Source organism: Dendrobates tinctorius, unplaced genomic scaffold (assembly GCF_039654945.1).
Source record: "Dendrobates tinctorius isolate UK_male_01 unplaced genomic scaffold, ASM3965494v1 ptg000014l, whole genome shotgun sequence".
Taxonomy (NCBI): domain Eukaryota; kingdom Metazoa; phylum Chordata; class Amphibia; order Anura; family Dendrobatidae; genus Dendrobates; species Dendrobates tinctorius.
In genome coordinates this window covers 8,988,898-9,003,793 of record NW_027361682.1, presented here as the reverse complement: position 1 = coordinate 9,003,793, position 14,896 = coordinate 8,988,898, and the positions used below count along the sequence as shown (strand labels likewise).

Below are 14,896 nucleotides of genomic sequence, written 5' to 3'. Positions count from 1 at the left end.
CTACCCTGCGATGAAGCCGGGGGCTCAATTTGTTCGGCGTCCTCCCTAGTCCCTTATAGGAACTGCAGGCTTTTTGCCAAGAAGAGTGGACAGCTTTACCATCTGAGAAAATAAAGAACCTCATCCACAGCTACCACAAAAGACTTCAAGCTGTCATTGATGTTAGAGGGAGCAATACATGGTATTAAGAAATGGGGTATGTAAACTTTTGATTAGGGTCATTTGGATATTTTGGGTTGTCATTACAATTTAAAAAGAGAAAACAGCAGTTTGACAATAAATGGCTTCACCCAACCACTAACCATGAGGGGAGAAAAAGTTTAGGTGTTATCATTCATATTCTCTGAAAAAGAGCAAGAAAGCAAAAATTCTGGGTATGTAAACTTTTGAGCACAAAGGTAAATTGTTCAGAGCACTCAATTTACGCATTCAAATCTGGATTCATATTGAAAAGTGATCATTTCATTTTATGCTGCACTGCGATTACAGGTCTAATTTCTGTACAGAAAAGTTCCATACACTAAATCTTCACAGCTTCTACACATCACAGGGGAGATTTCATGACACCTTTTCTCCATCTACCTGATAATCCTGAGAAACATCCGGATCTTCTTGTTTACAGTCCAGTAGAAGAAGAGGACGGGGACATCTCTCTGGTGTTGTCCTCTCACTGGATAGAACTGGAGGAAACACATACAGGGACTGAATTCATTCTTTACATACAGATAATTATAGGCCGTGTCTATTTAGTCCTGTCTATTACCTGGTGATGTGAGGGGCTGGGGATCCTCCATCATGACGTCCTTGTACAGATCTTTGTGTTCTTCTAAATACTCCCACTCCTCCATGGAGAAATAGACGGTGACATCCTGACACCTTATAGGAACCTGACACATACAATGATACCGTCATCCCCTGATCCCTCCATAGCGTTACTGTATAATGTCCCAGCATTCCCAGCAGTGTCACCTCTCCAGTCAGCAGCTCAATCATCTTGTAGGTGAGTTCTAGGATCTTCTGGTCATTGATGTCCTCATGTATCAGGGGGTGAGGTGGAGGCCCCGTGATTGGGCTCAGGGGTCTTCCCCATCCCTCAGACACAGGGGCCTGACAGCGCTCACTAGAGGTCTTCTTCACTACTGTGTAATCCTGGTTATGGAGAGACATTAATAAATCTCACTACAGACATTTCCAGAGTCCTCACCTCTCCAGTTCTGTCCATCTGTTATTCCCATAGATAAGAGTGATGTAATGTGACGTCATCAGAATCTCTCACCTCTCCAGTAAGCCGGAAGAGGATCTCTAGGGTGAGGTGTAATATCCTCTCCGCCATCTTGTCCCTGTCCCTCTCCATCCTTGTAGGGTCACTCAGGAGAATTCTCTTATACAGAAGATCTCCACTGAGAGGATCCAATATTGTAGGGACCTGAATGGGGAGAAGATGACGATGTAACATCATAAAGATCCCATGTAAAAAAATATTTAAATTATAGCCCACATAAATATATTTATCACATAGTATCTCAAATCCAGCACCTAAAACAAAAGATGGAAACAATCTTAAGAAATTAACACGTTTTAATCTCATCTAAATGTTTCATAAAAACTAGATATATTGTTATAAAGTGCAGAGAACATTCACAGAGATCGGGACGGCAGAACCGAGGAAGTGAGTCACAGATAATAATATAACATTAAGTACTTCCAGACATTCGCAATACACATACTATGGGCAAGGAGTCCCTGCAAAGGAATGAACATGTAACTGCAGCAGGAATAGGCAACCATGTTTAATCCTACGGTGACAGAGTAAAAATAGCTGTTATCCCTGACTGCACACGATCTGCACATATTGTCCGGGGGAATTTTTGGTCCCCTAATCGATGATCCCTGTGATTTAGCCAGTCAATTCTGACAGGCGAATAACTGTCTTTTTGTCCTGACATGCAAAAGTAGCCCCCTGAAAAAAGTGTTCGAGAGGCTGTGAGCTTAAAAAAAAAAAAAAAAAAAAAGACTACAACTGCATGGTAACCACTTCATCCAACAGATCTCAGCGAAATTGCGACCTTGACCATTTAACCCGTATAAAGGGTACTGGACTTATAATAGAGCAACCTGGATTGCATCTATGGAATAGCTGCCCGTTGGAGAAGCGAGCCTAAGGAAAGAGTGATCAAACTAGTCAGGCCAATAATAGGAACAGTCAACCAGAGACAAAACCGTAGTTAGATTCATAGCACAGGTCAGATAAAGGAGGACAGTCAGATAAAGGAGGACAGTCAAACACAAAAGTCAGACAGGCCAAGGTCAATGTCAGTAGGGATAGTAGAAAAGAGACAATCAGGAGCAAGCCCAGTCCTAATCAGGATACAGGCATGAATAGTACCAGAATTGTCAGCAGAGGCCACAGCAGAGAGCCGATTTCTCCTGCTGAGTTACAGAGCGTCAGGTACACCCAGTCTTCCTGACTGGGCAACACTAGAAACCCCAGTAAAAATGAATGAGTACAATGGCACCTGGTGACAGGAGCACATATTGCTGGAGTAGATCAAGGTACAGAGGTGATACACCCTCCTGAAGAAGTTCTGTAAGGCCGGGGTCAGACTTGCGAGAAACTCGCATGAGTCTCGCATGTCAATACCCAGCATTGCCGCTGGCACTCAGACAGGAGCGTGCGGCTGCATGTATTTCTATGCAGCTGCACGCTCTGGTCCCGAGTGCTGGCGGCAATGCTGGGTATTGACATGTGAGACTCGTGCGAGTTTCTCGCAAATTTGTCCCCGGCCTAAAAGTGGCAATTTGTCCTGTCTGAGACAGCCGCAATCATCCATTCCAAAACGTAGCGGTGATGGTAGTGCGACCCTTCTATAAGGCTCTGATAGATCAGTCAGCACTAACTGACCTATTGGAGCCATAGAGATCTATAGCAATTAATGATCCCCGCTCAGCATGCTTTATTTCAGTCAGATAAATATGAAGATCAATTGAATAGAAATCGTTTGTGTTCCTGTGTGAAATCGGTGGATATCCTGCGGTCGGCTGTAGTCTGTGCTGTTGGTTCTGATCAGTCATAGTATCTATCCTGATCTCCACAGCTGCCTCATCTCCCAATCCCCAAACTCCCAGTCCCACAATTAATTGCATCCTGCAACCGCTGAACGTCTGTGCTCAATTTTAGGCACACAGCACACTCTCCTGCTATATATTTTTAAAAAAATTTTTTATAACCTTTTTGTGTCGTCTTGAGGTCACTGATCTGATCAGTATCAATGTTAACATTTTGCTGAAGGACATTTATTTTCTGTTGATTTTCAATTTTTACATTTGCACCACATCCCTATGTGCATGCTGCGATGCCAGAACGCTGATCAAAGACATCACTGATCTACATCTGTGCTCAGGTTATAGTGCTGTTATTTTTTGTTAAGAATTTGTAAAAATTATGTAATAGTCAGTTTTTCCTTGAAAACACAACATTGCATGTGAACCATTGAAAAGGTACTTAGATCGAGCAATTTCCTCATTTTAATGTGAATGCAAGTAAAACTATTCACTGGTCTAACTTCGATACATGAGTTCACTGTTTGTGAAGGGGCCGATGTCTCAAACAGCTTTGGTCATTCAGCGTATAATTCTGGTGGATAAAACAAGACTGAGCACAAGACCTTCACAGTTTCTACACAGCATAGGGGAGATCTCATGACACCTTCTCTCCATCTACCTGATGATCCTGAAGAACATTGGGATCTTCTTGTTTACAGTCCTGTGGAAAAAGAGGACGGGGACATCTCTCTGGTGTTGTCCTCTCACTGGATAGAACTGGAGGAAACACATACAGGGACTGAATTCATTCTTTACATACAGATAATTATAGGCCGTGTGCATTTAGTCCTGTCTATTACCTGGTGATGTGAGGGGCTGGGGAACCTCCATCATGACGTCCTTGTACAGATCTTTGTTTACTTCTAAATACTCCCACTCCTCCATGGAGAAATAGACGGTGACATCCTGACACCTTATAGGAACCTGACACATACAATGATACCGTCATCCCCCGATCCCTCCATAGCGTTACTGTATAATGTCCCAGCATTCCCAGTAGTGTCACCTCTCCAGTCAGCAGCTCAATCATCTTGTAGGTGAGTTCTAGGATCTTCTGGTCATTGATGTCCTCATGTATCAGGGGGTGAGGTGGAGGCCCCGTGATTGGGCTCAGGGGTCTTCCCCATCCCTCAGACACAGGGTCCTGACAGCGCTCCCTAGAGGTCTTCTTCACTACTGTGTAATCCTGGTTATGGAGAGACACATTAATAAACCTCACTACAGACATTTCCAGAGTCCTCACCTCTCCAGTTCTGTCCATCTGTTATTCCCATAGATAAGAATGATGTAATGTGACGTCATCAGAATCTCTCACCTCTCCAGTAAGCCGGAAGAGGATCTCTAGGGTGAGGTGTAATATCCTCTCCGCCATCTTGTCCCTGTCCCTATCCACCCTTGTAGGGTCACTCAGGAGAATTCTCTTATACAGAAGATCTCCACTGAGAGGATCCGATATTGTAGGGACCTGAATGGGAGAAGATGACGATGTAACATCATAAAGATCCCATGTAAGAAATCTCCGGAGCTGTTACCGGCTTCACATGATCACTACATCCAGTCATGGCCTCGTCCTGCCCCCGGTATAACACACAGTCCCATTATAGTCACACACAGAGATTTATCCCAGGCTCAGCACTGAGGGGGTTAATGTCCCCTGCCCCCAGTAATGGGGAATCTCCAGCACCTACCTCCACCTGCAGAGCCGCACACCACATATATGGCTGTTCTGTGCGCACAGGACCTGGGATGAGGTCACAGGAGGGGAGGAGTCAGGGGTCACATGATCAGGGGCCTCAGTGTGCAGGACTCTGCTGTGCTGGGTGTCATGGAGCTGGATAAGAGGAAGTTCATGTGTGGGGTCAGGAGGGGTTTACAGTGTGGATGTAGTGGAGCCGTGTGTGTACGAGGTGTACAGAGCGGAGCCGTGTATACGAGGTTTACGGAACGGAGCCGTGTGTGTACGAGGTTTACGGAGCGGAGCCGTGTGTACGAGGTTTAAGGAACGGAGCCGTGTGTGTACGAGGTTTACGGAGCGGAGCCGTGTGTACGAGGTTTAAGGAACGGAGCCGTGTGTGTACGAGGTTTACGGAGCGGAGCCGTGTGTACGAGGTTTAAGGAACGGAGCCGTGTGTGTACGAGGTGTACAGAGCGGAGCCGTGTATACGAGGTTTACGGAGCGGAGCCGTGTGTGTACGAGGTGTACGGAGCGGAGCCGTGTGTACGAGGTTTAAGGAACGGAGCCGTGTGTGTACGAGGTGTACGGAGCGGAGCCGTGTATACGAGGTTTACGGAGCGGAGCCGTGTGTGTACGAGGTGTACGGAGCAGAGCCGTGTGTACGAGGTTTACGGAACGGAGCCGTGGGTGTACGAGGTGTACAGAGCGGAGCCGTGTGTGTACGAGGTGTACGTAGCGGAGCCATGTGTACGAGGTGTACGTAGCGGAGCCGTGTGTGTACGAGGTGTACGAAGCGGAGCCGTGTGTACGAGGTGTACGGAGCGGAGCCGTGTGTGTACGAGGTGTACGGAGCGGAGCCGTGTGTGTACGAGGTGTACGGAGCGGAGCCGTGTGTGTACGAGGTGTGCGGAGCCGTGTGTGTACGAGGTGTACGGAGCGGAGCCGTGTGTGTACGAGGTGTACGGAACGGAGCCGTGTGTGTACGAGGTGTACGGAGCGGAGCCGTGTGTGTGTACGAGGTGTACGGAGCGGAGCCGTGTGTGTACGAGGTGTACGGAGCGGAGCCGTGTATACGAGGTTTACGGAACGGAGCCGTGGGTGTACGGAGCGGAGCCGTGTTTGTACGAGGTGTACAGAGCGGAACTGTGTGTGTACGAGGTGTGAGGAGCAGAGCCCTGTGTGTACGAGGCATACGGAGCGGAGCAATTACAGAGGTCAGATAGTTCCTGTAGTTCTTGACCGAGTTTGCACACTCTGCAGCAGGGATTTTGGCACACTCCTCCATACAGATCTTCTAGAGATCTTTCAAGTTTCGTGGCTGTTGCTGGGCAACATTAAGTTTCAAAATGACCTCCAGCTGGCCACAAATGTGCATGTGTCTACACAAATGGTTAGAAACTGAATCCATGAGGATGGTCTGAGTGCCCGATGTCCACAGATGGGGGTTGTGCTCACAGCCCAACACCATGCAGGACGCTTGGTATTTGCTACAAAACACCAGGATTGGCAAATTCACCACTAGCGCTTTGTGCTCTTCACGGATGAAAGCAGGTTCACACTGAGCATATGTGGCAGACGTGACAGAGCGTGGAGACACCGTGGAGAGCGATCTGCTGCCTGCAACATCCTTCAGAATGACCGTTTGGCAGTGGGTCAGTAATGGTGTAGGGTGGCATTTCTTTATGGGGCCGTACGGTGCTGGGCTGTGAGCACAACCCCCATCTGTGGACGTCATACACTCAGACCATCTTCTAGGAGTCGGTTTCTAACCATTTGTGCAGACACATGCACATTTGTGGCCTGCTGGAGGTCATTTTGCAGGGCTCTGGCAGTGCTCCTCCTGTTCCTCCTTGCACAAAGGCGGAGGTAGCGGTCCTGCTGCTGAGTTGTTGCCCTTCTACAGCCCCCTCCACGTCTCCTGGTGTACTGGACTGATATCTGGACATTACGCTGACAGACACAGCAAACCTTGCCACAGCTCGCATTGATGTGCCATCCTGGATGAGCTGCACTACCTGAGCCACTTGTGTGGGTTGTAGAGTCCGTCTAATGCTACCACAAGTGTGAAAGCACAACCAACATTCAAAAGTGACCAAAACATCAGCCAGAAAGCATTGGTACTGAGATGTGGAACCACTCCTTTATTGAGGGTGTCTTGATAATTGCCAAAAATTTCCATATGTTGTCTATTCCATTTGCACAACAGCATGTGAAATTGATTGTGAATCAGTGTTGCTTCCTAAGTGGACAGTTTGATTTCACAGAAGTTTGATTTACTTGGAGTTATATTCTGTTGTTTGAGTGTTCTCTTTATTTTTTTGAGCAGTATATATATATATATATATGTATATGTATTCTATCTGTCTATATCTATTCTTTCGTTTGTGTTTTAAAACCTGTCATTGGGATCCATTATTTGTCCATTTTGCAAGCCGGCAAGAAGATCTCGCCATATAGATGCAAAACGGATGTCACACAGATGGCTTAGATACGAGAAAATCACATCCTCGCATTACAATCGAATGACATACGGATCACTGTTCATGACATTTTTTATATGTTGTGTGTGACTCCAGTCTTACGGAGCCACTCATTAGTTGCCCTGGCTGTGTGTTTTGGGTCATTGTCATTCTGGAAGATCCAACCAAGGCCCATTTTCAATGAGCTTACTGAGGGAAGGAGGTTCTTGGCCAAAATATCGCGATACATGACCCCATCCATTCTTCCTTCAGTATGGTGCAGTCATCCTGTCCCCTTTGCAGAAAAGCACCCCCAAAGTAGGATGTTTCCCCCACCATGCTTCATGATTGGGACAGAGTTCTCAGGGTTGTACTTATCCTTCTTTTTTCTCCAAACATGGAGAGTGGAGTGGATACTGAAAAGTTCTATTTTAGTCTCATCTGACCACATGACCTTCTCCCATGCCTCCTCTGGGTCATCCAGATGGCCATTGGCAAATTTCACATGGTCCTGGACATGTGGTGGCATGAGCAGGGGGACCTTGCATGCCCTGCAGGATTTTAATCCAAGATGGCATAGTGAGTTACTAACGATAAAGTTTGAGACTGTGGTCTCAGCTCTATTCAAGTCATTGACGAGGTCCTTCTGTGTAGTTCTGGACTGATTCCTGACATTTCTCAGAATCATCCTTACCCCATGAGGCAAGATCTTGCATGGAGCCCCAGACCAAGAAAGACTGACAGTCATCTTGTGTTTCTTTCATTTTCTAATAATTGTGCCAACTGTTGTTGCTTTCTCATCAAGCTGCTTGCCTATGGTCCTTTAGCCCATCCCAGCCTTCCTCAAATCTACAATTTTGTCCCTGGTGTCCTTAGACAGCTCTTTGATCTTGCCCATGGTGAAGAGGTTGGAGTGTGATTGATTGAGTGTGTGGAGTGCAGAGTAGGAGAGCTTTTAAAAAAAAAAACTAACAGGTCTGTGAGAGACAGAAATCTTGCTGGTTGGTAGGGGATCAAGTATTATTTCATGCAATAAAATGCAATTTAATTATGTAAAAATCATTCAATGTTATTTTTTGAATTTTATATTCTGTTTCTCACAGTAGAAGTGTACCTACGAAAAAAAATTACACACCTCCTTTTTTTGTAGGTAGGAAAACTTGCAAAAATAGGCAGTGTATCAAATACTTGTTTTCCTCATAGTAACATAGTTTTTTTAGGTTGAAGGAAGACTAAGTCCATCTAGATCAACCCATAGCCTAACATGTTGATCCAGAGGAAGGCAAAAAAAAACCCATGCGGCAAACACTAAGCTCCCCATTGGGGAAAAAAATTCCTTCCCGACTCCACGTACATCAATCAGACTAGTTCCCTGGATCAACGCCTGATCAAGAAATCTAGTATATATACCCTATAACATTATACTTTTCAAGAAAGGCATCCAGGCCCTTCTTAAATTTTAGCAGTGAATCACTCATTACAACATCGTATGGCAGAGAGTTCCATAGTCTCACTGCTCTTACAGTAAATCTGCGTCTGTGATTATGATTAAACCTTCTTTCCTCCAGACTTGATAAACGAGAAGGTGTCGCATTGTATGTTAGAAATGCGTATATCTGCACAGAGATTGAAGCTTCAGAGACTGGGAGTTCTGTAGAGACTGGGAGTTCTGTGGAAACTGTTTGGGTAAGAATACAAGGACAGAACAATGTAAAGGACACCATTGTAGGCATTTACTACAGGCCGCCTGTGCAAGGTGACGATATGGATGAGCTCTTTATGCATCAAATGGCCAAGTTCTCTAAAAAATATGACATAGTTGTGATGGGAGATTTCAACTATCCTGACATTTGTTGGGAATCTCTCACAGGCAAAACTAACAGGTCAAGGAAATTCTTATCCTCTCTTGCTGACAACTTTATCTTCCAAAAGGTAGGGGAGAAAACAAGGGGAACTGCTACCTTGGATCTAATCCTTATAAACAGGGAGGAAATGGTTGAGGAAGTAAAAGTGGCTGGGACCCTAGGAGGTAGCGACCATGCTATTTTAGAATTTTGGATAACTAGAGGAAGAAGACCTGGGAAGACTCAGACGTCAAGGATAGATTTCAGAAAGACAGAGTTTAAGGGATTCAGAAAGAGAATTGGAGGGATCCAATGGCTGGATATCCTTAAGGACAAAAATGTCCAGGTAGGATCTTGAAAAACGAAATTCTCAAAGCACAATTGTTAGCAATTCCAGAAAGAGGGAAGAATAGGAAGCATTTAAAGAAACCAGGATGTATGAACACAGAACTTAAGCACATGCCAAAAAGGAAGAAAGAAATGTTTATAAAATGGAAAGAGGGAGGCATATCTAAAGAAGAATATAATGCTGTCTGCAGAACTTGCAGGGCACAAATCAGTTTTTCTAAAGCTGACAATGAATTGAGGCTTGCAAGTGTATACTATGAGTTATTTTTATATGGTTTCAATCAGTTTAATATAATATACACTGAAATGAGGTAAGCAAAAGGTCACTGAAACTTACTTAAGATAAAGGAATGTAAATTACTGGTCATTTATTTATCCATCAACAAAGGACCATTGATATTTCAAGGCAACTACCCTTATTAGACTGGGTGTGTAAACGTTCCCAAGGATGTTATCTTGTGCTCAGAAGCCCCTCCTCCAGCTTGCTGTATTTCTGCCATGTGGCACACATGAGGCCCCCTCCTCTAGCTTCCTGTATTATATACTGGTTAAAACAGGTATTGAGAGGATGTGTTTATAGCCAATGGACAATAGACTTGTGACATCATTCCCCACATGGTGGGGCTGGACACACCTTTTAGCTGGACATTTAAAAGAACTAGGACACATGTGCTCGGTCTCTTTTGGCTCCTGGAGGATGACTGGTCAACGTCTATCTGAATAATGTAACGTATGAATAATGCTTGTTTCTGATTAATGCATATGTATTTATAGTTTTATACTGTTTATTGTAACTTACCACTTATTAAGTAAATCAATTTAGTAAATGCAATTCTTGTGTGAGCATTTTCTTATTCATCACAATCCATTGGAACCCTTACAATACAAATTGGTGTCAGAAGTGGGATTGTTTTGAATAAAAATGTTTGCAAAATTGAATAAGTTTGTTAAGAGTAGGAAAGTAGTTGAAAGTAGTGTCAGATCTTTGCCAGAATGGGTATTACCAGGAAAGTGGACCCCGATGGCACAGGAATGTAACAAATATATGGAAGGACAGCACTTATCACATCCCCAGGATGTGGCTGGCAAATTTGGCCTCTCAAGGTATGATGCAAAAGAGCAGAAAGCTGCAGCAGCCGTTGGATGGATGTGTGTGCAAGTGTCTTAAAGCTTACAGGAGGAGATAGATAATTTGCGTTTAGAGCTGCATACAGCTATAGAGCAAAGGATTAGCTTGCAATCAGCCTTGAGAGACGGAATGACAATATGCAAAGGAATTTTGAAGCTTATGTAATGAAAAATGTGAATAAGAATAAGCGCAGGAGGAGACAGCGGCCAGTGTCAGATATTCATACTGCATAGATTAGCACCATGATTGCATGTGAGAAATGGTCAGATTTGCTAGAATGTGATGGCTGTAACAGTGAGACAGATGAGGAAGAAAAGCAAGCCAGACCAATTGTGACTACTAAAACTAGGAGAGAAGTCACACAGCGTAGTGGAGATAGGATGGATGCAGGAAACACAGCTACAGGAGCAGAAGCTTCAATGACCGAGGAAACTAGGAATTATACAGCCGGAAAATTTTCAGAATTAGCTACCAGGTACAGGCAGCAAGCAGGAGAACCTCTGTTAGCATGGATTCTCAGATTATGGGATCAGGGAGCCGATACTATAATCTTGAACCGTCTTGAGGCAGTAGGACTTTGTAGTATTTGTATTGATCCAATGGTGCGTCTAAAAATGAGACGTGCAAGGGACACTACAGAGACTTTCTCTTTGCTGCATTTGGTGAGGGATTCTGTGGCACAAGTGTATGACTCTCCCATGAAATTAATGCCACAGACACGATGGGAGACTCTTGCAGATGGAGCTCAGAGATTGAGAGAAATCGCAGGTATAGGTGGCATAACTCGCAATCCTGTGCCAGTGTCACGGGGGCTTAGTTCAACTAAGGCTGAAATACCCGGGGCCCCTGTGGTGTCCCTTTTACTAGGGGAAACCCTGTCTGACCCTCAACCCAGGGTTTTTGCTGAAGGTGCAAATGCCTGAGCCTCCGACCTTTCCTTATCTCCTGCTCAGCCCTGCACTTAACCCTCCACCCAGTGAGGAGTCACACCACCAAAGCTCCCACACAAATAATGACAGACAGGGAGAACTTAAACTGCACTGCGCCGCACACACACAGGAATAAACAGTAATGTGAACAGGGCACAACTAAACACAAATATGGGAAGGAGAAAGGATAACGACGGATCATACGACACCAGATATGAATCTCTCTCTCTTGAACACCTCCACTCCAGACCGGAACCACTTGGTATGAAACACAAGCTATAATCGGCGACGCCCATATGCCAGTATGACTATTTAAAGACCGTGGGCGTGACTAACCTTCCAACCTGGTCTCCAGCAGGATTAACCCCCGAGAGCCTGAAGATCAAACCGGCGCCACTGAGGCTATAGTGGCTGGAGGTGGAACTACCTCTGCCTGCCGGATGCTGTGGTGTGAACAGCGTCCGACATGACAGTACCCCGTCTTCTACGAGGGACCCCAGGGCCCTCAAGACTCATAGGACCCGGCTTGTCCGGATGACGACGGTGAAAAGAACTGACCAGCCGATCCGCATGTATGTCTGAGGCTGGAACCCAAGACCTCTCCTCTGGACCATACCCCCGCCAGTGCACCAAAAACTGAAGAGTACGGCGTACTACTCGAGAGTCCACCACCTTGGCGACCTCGAACTCTAACTCGCCATCCACCATGACTGGAGGTGGCATCGTTGTCGTGTCCACCAAGCCTACCACCTTTTTCAATAAAGCCCTGTGAAAAACGTTATGTATTCTGTACACCGCAGGAAGTTCCAACCGATAAGCCACTGGGTTAATGATGGCAGAAATCCTAAAAGGCCCAATAAACCTTGGACCCAGTTTTAAAGATGGGATTTTGAGTTTTATGTTCTTCGTAGCTAACCACACCCATTCACCCACACACAGGTCCGGACCTGGCACGCGTCTACTGTCAGCCACCCGTTTGTACCTGGCACTCATGCTCAACAAACGCTGTTTCACCCGCCTCCAGACTGATGACAATTGGGCTCCTAGCTGATCCTCCTCCGGGACACCCCCGGAGTCACCCTGACGTAAGGTACAAAACTGAGGATGTTGACCGTACACACAAAAGAATGGAGACTCTCCTGATGACTCTTGGCGGTGATTATTTAATGCGAATTCGGCCAGAGGAAGGAAAGTAGACCACTCCTCCTGGTTGTCGGACACAAAGCATCGTAAATACTGTTCTAGATTTTGGTTCATGCGCTCAGTTTGTCCATTAGACTGTGGATGAAACGCCGATGAATGTGACAACTTGATCCCCAACCTAGAGCAAAAAGCTTTCCAAAACCTCGCCACAAATTGCGTACCCCTATCAGATACTATGTCAGACGGTACTCCGTGGAGTCTGACCACCTCCTTCACAAATACCTGAGCCAACGTCTTAGCATTGGGCAAAGAGGACAACGCCACAAAATGCGCCATCTTTGAAAAACGGTCAACCACCACCAGGATGACCGTGTTCCCTGCCGAGGCTGGCAAGTCAGTGATAAAATCCATGGAGATTTCTGTCCATGGCCTATTGGGTACCCCCAGAGGCTGTAGCGTGCCAGCAGGACGGGTTCGGGGTGACTTAGCCCTAGCGCACGTGATGCAAGCTGCCACGTACAAGACCACGTCCTGCCGGATTTTGGGCCACCAGAAACGACGCGATACCAGCTCTAAGGTGCCCTTCACCCCTGGGTGACCAGCCAGTACCGAATCGTGGTGTTCCTTCAACACCTTAGGCCGAAGATGCAGGGGTACAAATGATTTGTTGGCGGGAAGTCCTGGTGGTACCTCCTCTTGGGCCTCGGCAATCTCCGCCTCTACCTCAGTCGTGAGAGCCGAGACCACTACCCCTTTCTGGAGGATGGGTACCGGCTCTTCCCGAGGTTCTCCCCCCGGAAAACACCTAGACAAAGCATCCGCCTTGGTGTTTTTAGCCCCGGGACGGTACGTCACAAGAAAATTGAAACGAGTAAAAAACAATGCCCAGCGAGCCTGCCTAGGAGACAGACGCTTGGCCGACTCCAGGTAGAGCAGATTCTTATGGTCGGTGATAACTGTGACCTGGTGAGCCGCCCCCTCCAAGAAGTGTCGCCATTCCTCAAAAGCCAGTTTGATGGCCAACAACTCCCTGTTGCCGATATCATAATTCCGTTCGGCCGGCAACAGCTTCTTGGAGAAGTAGGCGCATGGATGCATCTCGCTCAAGGACGAGCATTGAGACAGTACTGCCCCCACTCCCACCTCCGACGCATCAACCTCTACCACAAAAGGTTTAGACACGTCTGGTTGCACCAGAATGGGGGCTGAAGCAAAACTATTCTTCAGACGCTCAAATGCACGTATAGCCACCTCAGGCCAGTTCGCCAGATCGGCACCCTTCTTTGTCATGTCCGTGAGCGGTTTGGCGACAGTCGAAAAGTGTTTTATAAATTTCCTATAATAATTCGCAAACCCAAGGAACCGCTGGAGTGCTTTCAGACTCTCCGGCCTCTCCCATTGCAACACCGCTTGCACCTTAGCGGTGTCCATTTTAAAACCGGCTGCGGACACAATATATCCCAAAAAGGGCAACTCCTGGACAAAAAATAAACATTTTTCCAGCTTAGCATAGAGCTGGTTCTCCCGGAGCAACTGTAACACCTGCCTAACATGCTCCAAATGAGTGTCCCGATCGCTAGAATAAATGAGGATATCATCCAGGTATACAATCACAAATCTCCCCAGGACATGAGCAAATACATCATTAATAAAATGTTGGAAAACGGCAGGCGCGGTGGTCAACCCAAACGGCATAACCAGACTCTCAAAATGACCCTCAGGAGTGTTAAACGCCGTCTTCCACTCATCCCCCTGACGGACCCTTATGAGGTTATACGCCCCCCTGAGGTCCAGCTTGGAAAACCATTTCGCCCCCGCTACCTGGTTGAACAAATCCAGGATCAACGGCATTGGGTAGGGATCACGGATAGTAATCTGGTTTAACTCTCGGAAATCCAGACACGGGCGTAACCCCCCATCTTTCTTCTTAATGAAGAAAAACCCCGCGGCTACAGGCGAGGACGAAGGCCGGATGTGACCTTTGCTCAGACTCTCCGCGATGTAGTCTTTCAGAGCTTGTCTCAGGACCAGAAATATTAAACATCCTGGCCTTAGGTAATTTGGCCCCGGGTTTTAACCTAATAGCACAGTCATAGGCTCTATGTGGAGGCAGTTCTGAGCAACCCTTCTCAGAGAAAACATCCGCGAAATCCTGCAAAGCCTCCGGCAGGCTGGGCGTCACGGCGGACACACATGTGGCCAAGCAATTGTCTTGGCAGAAACCACTCCATTGTACTATGTCCTGAGTTTTCCAATCAATTACCGGG

The 14,896-nt window shown here is 46.4% G+C and overlaps 1 protein-coding gene across 1 annotated transcript in view; it reads right to left on the bottom strand.

The window, feature by feature from the left end:
* Positions 1-14,896, bottom strand: part of LOC141070694 (uncharacterized) — a 177,651-nt gene that overhangs the window by 20,743 nt on the left and 142,012 nt on the right. The window contains exons 20-27 of the mRNA XM_073559571.1: positions 4,418-4,627; positions 4,109-4,288; positions 3,903-4,026; positions 3,722-3,819; positions 1,277-1,426; positions 970-1,149; positions 764-887; positions 583-680 (exon numbers count right to left, since the gene is read on the bottom strand). Coding sequence (XP_073415672.1) covers positions 583-680; positions 764-887; positions 970-1,149; positions 1,277-1,426; positions 3,722-3,819; positions 3,903-4,026; positions 4,109-4,288; positions 4,418-4,627 — 1,164 coding nt within the window. The remainder of the gene's footprint in view (positions 1-582; positions 681-763; positions 888-969; positions 1,150-1,276; positions 1,427-3,721; positions 3,820-3,902; positions 4,027-4,108; positions 4,289-4,417; positions 4,628-14,896) is intronic.